This window comes from Humulus lupulus, chromosome 9 (assembly GCF_963169125.1).
Source record: "Humulus lupulus chromosome 9, drHumLupu1.1, whole genome shotgun sequence".
Classification (NCBI taxonomy): Eukaryota; Viridiplantae; Streptophyta; class Magnoliopsida; order Rosales; family Cannabaceae; genus Humulus; species Humulus lupulus.
The window spans coordinates 172133861-172142212 of record NC_084801.1 but is presented as its reverse complement, the minus strand read 5'-3'; the positions used below and the strand labels follow the sequence as shown (position 1 = coordinate 172142212).

The window sequence follows — 8352 nt, the reverse complement described above, 5'->3', positions numbered from 1 at the left end:
TTTCACATTTGATTTTGCATTTTAAATATGATTTTGCACTTTAGATATGTTTTTTTTTCTTCCAGCCTTAACTGTAACCAATTACCATCACGATTTGTTTAGGTTTTTTTGTTCAAATCTAATTTTTTTCAGACCTGTTTAAGTAACCAAGTACTATGACGACTAATTTTTTTTTATTCATATTTGATTTTTTTTAGACTTAGTTGTAACTAGTTACAATAACGATCAATTTAGAGTTTGTTTTGTTTTGTTTAGATCTGATTTTCTTTGGGGCATGGTGCAAAATGACTTTAATGGTGTGTGAAAGTAAGTAAATGTCCATATTTTTAATTTTGTAGTAAAATAACCTAATCATCTCTTTAATATTTCATGTTACCAAATATGCCCTTTAACAAATTACTATTTTATTCTAAATATTTTAATATTATAGTATATGTATATTAGTTTTGTTTAATTAGTTTTTATTTAAAAGTTATTTTGATTTTTTTTTTATTTTTTATGGGTTGTTGAATGTTATAATATACCACAAAATATATATACTGAGTTGAAAAAATATATCATCAAAACTTACAAAATTATTACTAAAAAATGTATATACTATGCTAACAAAATTATATACTACCATTAAAATGTATATACCATGATACAAAATTATATACTACTACTATGTATAATAAAATAGAAACTAAATATCGCAAAAAAAAAAAAAAAACATATAGACTAATTGGACAATAATATACCAACAACCTATAAAAAAACTTAAAAAATCAATATAACTTTAAAATAAAAACTAATTAAACAAAACTAATATACATATACCACTATATTAAAGTTATACAGTCCTAAATAAATAAATAAATTATAAAAAATGGCAATTTAAGTAATCAACAATATAAAAAATGTCATTTTTCTACAATTTAAAAAATGAGGACATTAGCTTCTTAATGTCTTTATTTTGGGTTATTTCCTATAATTTCTCATTTTTTTTCTTCCAAATTTAGATAAGTAACCAGTTACCATCATAACTATTTTTTTTTTCATATCTAATTTTTTTTCAAACCTAGTTGTAACCAGTTACGATTATGATCATTTTAGATTTTTTGTTTGGATCCTATTTGTTTTCAAGTCTGGCTAGGTAACTAGTTACCTTCACGATCAATTTAGTTTATTTTTTTCATATAAGTTTTTTTTCTCCAAATCTCACTAAGTAACCAATTACAATTCAACTGGTATTTTGATAATAGTACAATACTAAAAAATCAAAATTATTTTTATAGTTGTAACCAGTTACTACAACACCATTTAAAAAATAAAACTGATTTTTATAGATATAACTAGTTACCACACATCACTAAAAAAAATTAACAATGACAAATAATCACTACCACAAAAAAAAAATCAAAATTGTTCTGATAGTGGTAACCGGTTATAGTAAAAAAAATGTTGATTGAAGAAGATAAAAAATATAAGAAAAAAAGAAAATAAAACATTTTTCAATGTCCAAGTAAAAAAATAAATTAAAAATAATACATACAATTACTGAAATACCTTCACAAAAATTCAAAATTAGCTAAAATAATCTTATATAATTAAATATGGTAAAACTAATAAATTATTACACAAATATGGGAAAACAAATCCCATAAAAAAATAAGATAACATAAAATACCATGTAAAATACACACAAAAAAATGTCATATTTATCAATGTCTAGAAAATTTTCCCCTATTTCATATAAATTCCTCGATCGGTAAATATGTGTCTAGGAATACAAGTGTATAGGCCCAATCATTCAATAAATCCAAAGGCCAAGAATTGTCTAGCCCATCGTAATGTAAATAGTTCATCATTAGGAACCAAATATTGAAGACTAAACACATAAGAGTTACATTTTTAACTAAAGATAAATCAGTCAAAGAATAATAAAAGTAATACATGAGTAATATTTTCCTTTAAAAGTAAAAGAATAATAAGTATAAATGTAGTACAAAAACAAATACACATATTTTTACTCTTTCTTTACAAGCTTGCCTTTCAGAAGATAAAAGGCAGAACAATGACATGGCTTAGGCTTACTACTGCCACATTACATATCCATCACCTAGGAGACAATTGAGTCATAGAATCAGGGTCATCATACTGGCTCTGAATCTTCAGAGTAGTCATTGGATGCTTGCCTTTCTCTGCTTGAGATGAGGATGTTTCCTCCGAACTGGCTCCCCTCGAGCCCCGCCGTGAACCATGAGCTTTGTACACACCAGGCTCTGTGAGTGCCTTCTCATTGAGGTGGACTTGTTTTGAAAGCATTTCCACTACTTGTTTCATGGCTGGTCTTTGGTGAGAAACTGCTTGTGTGCAAAACAATGCAACCTTAATAAAGCGTATCACCTCATCCTCTGCGTATTCAGTCAGTTCTGGATCAACAATATCAAGAAGTCTTCCTTCTTCTCTAAGCTTCCATGTCTGTACCACCATTCATTAAAAGAAAATATCAATTTTCTAGAAGCTAAAATTCTTGAACCAGACATGGGATAACAAATTAAAATATATGACTAACATTGGTTTGAAATATAGGCCAATGCACCTAGATAGAGAGTGTGCTTAATATCGATACATAAAAACTTAATCCACTTTAAGCTGAGAAGAATGTAAAACGAATGATGATAAACAGATAATGACATACCCATTCCACCAAAATCAACAATTCCTCTCCAAATGCTGCCTTACTACTACTTCTGCCACTAATTATTTCAAGCAGCAACACCCCAAAACTGTATACATCAGCTTTCTTCGTAAGCTGTCCTAAGAGTGCATATTCCGGTGCTAGATAACCTCTGCAGACATACAAGTCAATCATAAATAAGAGCATGGAAACTAAACACATTAAAACCTATATTATAACCTAAATTTCCTTTCTATAACATCTAAACTAACACTGCCAGACTTGTGGTAACCTGTTAACTTACATGGTTCCTGCCACTCGAGTACTAACATGAGTGACATTGTCTGGAAAGAGTTTTGCAAGCCCGAAATCTCCAATCTTTGGATGAAAATTCCCATCAAGAAGTATATTGCTAGCCTTAATATCTCTATGGACAATATGAGGTTCAGCTTCCTCATGAAGAAAAGCCAGACCAATTGCTGTTTCCACGCAAATCTCAGCTCTCGTTGCCCAATCCAGAAAAACATGTTTGCTTTTGGAACCTGTAAAAATTAAAAACACACCCTTCATAAGATGATATCCTAAGAAAACAACTAGTCTTTAAAAATTTATATAGATTTCTTCTCAAGGAATTTTTATAAAACCAGGCCTTGACTTAATTAAAAAAACTAGCTTTACTTCCTCAAAATTGAAAAATCATTTCTTCTCTTGTTATCCATTTTCCTGATTGTTTCTTTTACTCCCCCCTTCTCCTCTAGCTTTCTGTAGTAATGAATCACCAATCTTATAGTCAAGTCAAAGAGTCAAGCTTTGAGGAAATGGCAAGACCGAATAATTGCCTAACTTTAAAAATAAACACGTCCCAAGATCATTCAAACTTCAAAAGTCTTTGCAAAACTTCGTATTCATTTCAACTCATACAAAAGTCAGTTCAACAAAAAATCCTTAAAAAATCAGACAATTACCAAGCAAAGAAGTGGCAAGACTGTTGTTCTCCAAATATTCATATACCAATATTCGAGAATTCCCCTCAGCGCAGCAGCCAACAAGCTTAACAAGGTTCGGATGTTGTATTCTAGATATCATGTTAATTTCTGTCAAAAATTCATGTGTTCCTTGCTTAGATTCTGCAGAAAGGGACTTGATGGCAACTTGAGTACCATCTCTTAGCACTCCCTGTTAGCATGTAATGGAAAATCAGTACAAGTATTAAGCAGGGTGGGAGAAAAGAAGGCTCATGACTCATGATCGCCTCCACCTACCGAACATTAATGAAATAGAGGCTAAGAAAAAGGTTGCAGCTAGAATAAAAACACCAATAACAGAAAAGACTCACCCTATGAACAACTCCATAACCTCCTCCACCTATTCTATTTGAAGGATGGAAATCCCTTGTTGCTGATCTCAAGGAATTATAAGAAAATTGCCTTACATTGTTGGTAGAAATCCCTAAACATGCAAAAACAATTAAAAACAACCCATTCAGTTGAGATGAGAGATTTATCTAAAAGCTTTTTGTTGCTTCAAAAGTTCACACACAGACACACATAAGGGGTAGCTCAAATGGTTAGACCTGTGATTTGTTCTTATAAGATGGGAGGTTCGAGGCACTCATGAATACCTACATAGCAATTGCTATAGTTTCATATTTCATAGGTTTAGGAGAGGAGCCATTTTCAAAGTTCAACACACACACACACAGTTGGCAACAAAACAGTCCATTCCAATCTAAAGTTTTTTCAAAGCTTTGGCTTGTAAAGTTCTCACCCTTGTCTGGGAAACTGGAAATTTAGCAACTAAGCATTTAGATACCATCAGTATGGCACTAAATAGAGTTGAAAATAACCAAAAAAAAAAAAAAAAAAAAAACAGGAACCAGACAAGAAATGTGAAAAAGACATAAACCATAATACAAATCTCACCTGGAGTCTGTGGCTCCCCAGATTCACTCCTTGTGCCTCTACACCAATTCAATTCACCAAAGCAACCCCAACCCATTGTCAAGCACAATTTCACTTCCCTGCGCTAAGCCACCCATCAACAGCACATTAAATATCAACCCCACAAAAAGATTGAACTTCTAAATTGGGCTACGAATTTCAAAATCCAGAAATCAAAATTCTTAATAAATAGATATAATATAATAATGATGATAAAGAAAGCAAAAAGAATGGACAAAATAGAGGCACACCAATGTCTTGTGAAAATACCACCTACCTTTCTGTTGTGGCAATTGATAAACCCCAAACAGTTGAGAAAGAGAGGGGCCTAAATGCATCTTTGGAAAATAATTGAGAGATAATCAATTTTCAAGTCTATAATTTTATCAACTGAAGAATAAGACTAAGAAAGGGAAAAGAGATCAAATCAAATTAAATTTGTGAACGTAGCAAAATGAATTGGTCGTTTTTGATTTTCCAATCTCATCATCAGTAAAGGTCAAGGATGATAACGAAATTACTAATGCAGACAAAATTGATAGCAAAAAGGACATTTCGACTATGACCCTTTTCTTCTTTCTTTCCTTTTATTTATTTAATTTTAATTATTTTTGGTTTCCCACTGTTGAGAATAGTCGAAACTATAACACCACCACCAACCAAAGCTAAAACCTTTGAAATGCATTAATGGCGAAAGATAATTGAGGATTAAGTTCAGCTGTTTAAGCTACTTCGCTCATCAGGGGCCCCGCCAAAATTTGTAATTTTTGAAAAAAAAAAATAATAATAATAACCAAGCCGCCATTGATGATGGCTGAGCTGAGAGAATAACCTTGTCCATATTTAATACCGACCGAATCGGCTTATCAATAATAATAATAATAATAATAGGCTGAAAAGTCTTACAAGTGATTCAAAATTCTTTAAAAATATTAAGTAAATATCACTTAGAGATAATGAGAGTGTGAATAACCTTTGTTTTTGGGTACTAATTTCTTCCCTACATCATTAGGGTGACGTAGGGTGAGTCAACTGGATAAACTCTCAGTGGTTAATGAGATTAGTTGTCATTTTATACAGGAAAGAGATCGGTGGATGGTCCTCAATCATGCCGCTGGTTTGTTATTATGCAAATTTCGATTATTCAAAAAAGCCATTATTGGATTGGGTGATCAAAGTTAAGTTTAATGTGGTAGTCTAAACTCAACAAGTTTAGTGTGTTAGTCTAAACTCAACTTGTAGATACCCTCCCAAATAAGGGTGACAAAACCGGTTTTGACACTAAAAGACGACTCGAAAGTGACACAATTTTTGCGGGCTAAGGTTGAGAAAATTAAGTGAAGGTCGAAAATGGGTCGGGCTCGTTTGACACCACATATTTTTGGGTTGGGTTAGGATTAACTCATGTGACATAAAACTGACACGAATTGATTCGTTTATGTTTAGTGTATCTTTAAAATTATTAATTTATAGTTAAAATATTATTTATTTTACATAAAAGATAAATCTAAAGTAGAAAGAAAATTCTTTAAAATACTACAATATATCTAATCCACACTTTGATAATTAACTGATATTAAAAATTTATTTATTGTGTTGATATTTTATGATAAATTATTTAGTTCATCAATTTTGCTTATTAGAAATTTTATATATTTTTATATAGTATATTAGTTAAATGAGTGAAATATATTTATGCAGTAAAAAATGTAAAATAAATTAAATATGTGATACTAATCATATCGATCTACAAGTAGTCTGAGATAAGTTTGGTCGACACGTGAACACGACGAGTCGACATAAAAACACGACAGGTTAGGTTAGAATTAAGATTTTTTGACACGAAACATAAACGGATCAAGTTAGAGTTGACCAATTAAATATGTCAACTCGTCATAATATGACACGATAACACGAATTGACATCCCCTACTCCTAAGAGCAACTCCAATGAGAGTTGCTTCGGGGAAATGCTTGTCAGAGTGGGGGTTGGTAAATGAGGTGGAGAGGTTGTTTTAAGAGAAAATTGGCAACGTTGCCCAACAGTGGCAACGTTGCCTTCATTTTTGTTTTTATTAGTTAAGCAAAATGAAAAAGTTGTGATTTGACAACTTAAGCAACTAAGCACTGGAGGTGCTCTAAGAGCATCTCCAGTGCTAACATGAGTGGCTACGATGCCAATTTTGGAAAAATACAAAATATAATATTTTATTTAATTAATATAACTTTTAATTAAAAAAAACAAAAAAAAAAAACAAGATAACGTTGCTAAAATTTTAAATTGAATATGCATTTTTTTTGTTAACTTTGAGACCCACCTTAACACCAACTCCCTCTTTGGCCATTCCCATTAATGATGCTCTAAGTGATAATCGGTCTCATAATTATGTGTCTTTCTCTTTTATTTTATTTTTTAATTTACGGTAGTGTCATGTGTTTTTTGTTGACTAGTCAAATATAAAAACAAAATAATAATAATAATTGCCCATTAAATGAGGTTGAGTGGATTGATATTATTTTAGAACCTTGTATATCACGTGTTTTTTTATTTTGGTGTCTAAAAATTGGAGTACGATGTTTCATATAAAAAAAAAGTATAAGAATTTTGAGAGATTAAGAATACGGATAATTCTACTAATTATCAATAATTTTTTGATTGAGTTTTATATTTATAACTAAAAAATATAACCGCATTCCGCGCAATTTTTTTGTAATTATTAAAACATATATATATTTTAAAATATTTTTTAAGAAACTGTAGGGTGGTGATTCATTTTGATCATATTTGTACAACATGTTCTTTATATAGACACGTGAAGACATCTTGACCATAATTTTTTATTTTATGATGGTGTTCACTGTTATTGTATAGCGAACCTCCTGTAGATTTTTGAAAAATTCTAACAAATTTTAAAGTACTGAAAACAAAATTCAAAAAGCTTGTTGTACATTTATTTTTATTTATTATTATACGCTTTGCGTAGTTCTTTTTATAAAAAATCTAAACTATGTATAAGAAAATTCATATTTTGTATAAGATTTATTTTGGCCAATTACCTGTTTGACGTCTTTATTTTTAAAAATTAACTTTTAGATCTCGTGTTTTGTCAAAAGAATAAAAATTGGAATTGATAGATTGATTATTTGAACACTGTATTTTTGCTCATTACCCGTTTTGACCCTATATTTTTTAAAATGAACCTTTGGACCATGTATTTATTTAAAATGTTCAAACTTCTTATGAAAATTAAATTATATATTTATATAATTTTTGTTTTCTGTAAGGATTCACACTATTTTGAACCTTGTACTTTAGTCGATCACCCATTAGAACTTTTATTTTTACAAATTAACTTGTAGACCTCAAGTTTTGTCAAAATATTAAAATAGAAATAGATAAATCTATTATTTGAACACTATATTTTGGCTGATTACTCATTTTGATTGTTTATTTTTAAAAATTAACCCGTGGATCATATATTTATTCAAAAGGTTAAAAATTATTTATAAAAAGTAAATATATATGATTTATGTTTTCTAGAAGGGTTCACACCATTTTGAACCTTGTATTTTAGTTGTTTACCCATTTTGACCATTAATTTTTTTTTTAAAATTAACTTGTAGACCTTGTGTTTTGTCAGAAATTAAAAAAATAGGAATGTAAAGATAGATTATTTGAACCACGTATAATTTGGTTGATTACCCGTTTGAATATTTTATTGTTAAAAGTTAACATTTGCATCCTGTATTT

The 8352-nt window shown here is 30.0% G+C and overlaps 1 protein-coding gene across 2 annotated transcripts; it reads right to left on the bottom strand.

Annotated features, from left to right (window-relative positions):
* Positions 1–1920: 1920 nt before the first annotated feature.
* LOC133801114 (putative serine/threonine-protein kinase) lies at positions 1921–5053 on the bottom strand. 2 transcript variants are annotated; one of them, XM_062239261.1, is made up of 7 exons: positions 4880–5053; positions 4585–4687; positions 3999–4111; positions 3628–3838; positions 2967–3204; positions 2684–2834; positions 1921–2463 (listed from the first exon to the last, which is right to left on the bottom strand). In XM_062239261.1, the coding sequence occupies exons 2-7, from the start codon at positions 4658–4660 to the stop codon at positions 2098–2100; spliced, it is 1155 nt and encodes a 384-aa protein (XP_062095245.1). In that variant the 5' UTR covers positions 4661–4687; positions 4880–5053; the 3' UTR covers positions 1921–2097. The 2 variants fall into 2 exon arrangements, with proteins under 2 accessions (XP_062095245.1, XP_062095244.1); XM_062239260.1 differs by having other exon boundaries at positions 4585–4682; positions 4880–5052.
* Positions 5054–8352: the final 3299 nt, after the last annotated feature.

Coding starts and splice junctions, on each gene's coding strand:
- LOC133801114 (XM_062239261.1), bottom strand. CDS start 4,660: ATGGGTTGGGGTTGCTTTGGTGAATTGAATTGGTGTAGAGGCACAAGG. Junction 4,112..4,584: donor TGGGGAGCCACAGACTCCAG/GTGAGATTTGTA, acceptor TTGCATGTTTAG/GGATTTCTACCAACAATGTA. Junction 2,835..2,966: donor ACTCGAGTGGCAGGAACCAT/GTAAGTTAACAG, acceptor GTATGTCTGCAG/AGGTTATCTAGCACCGGAAT.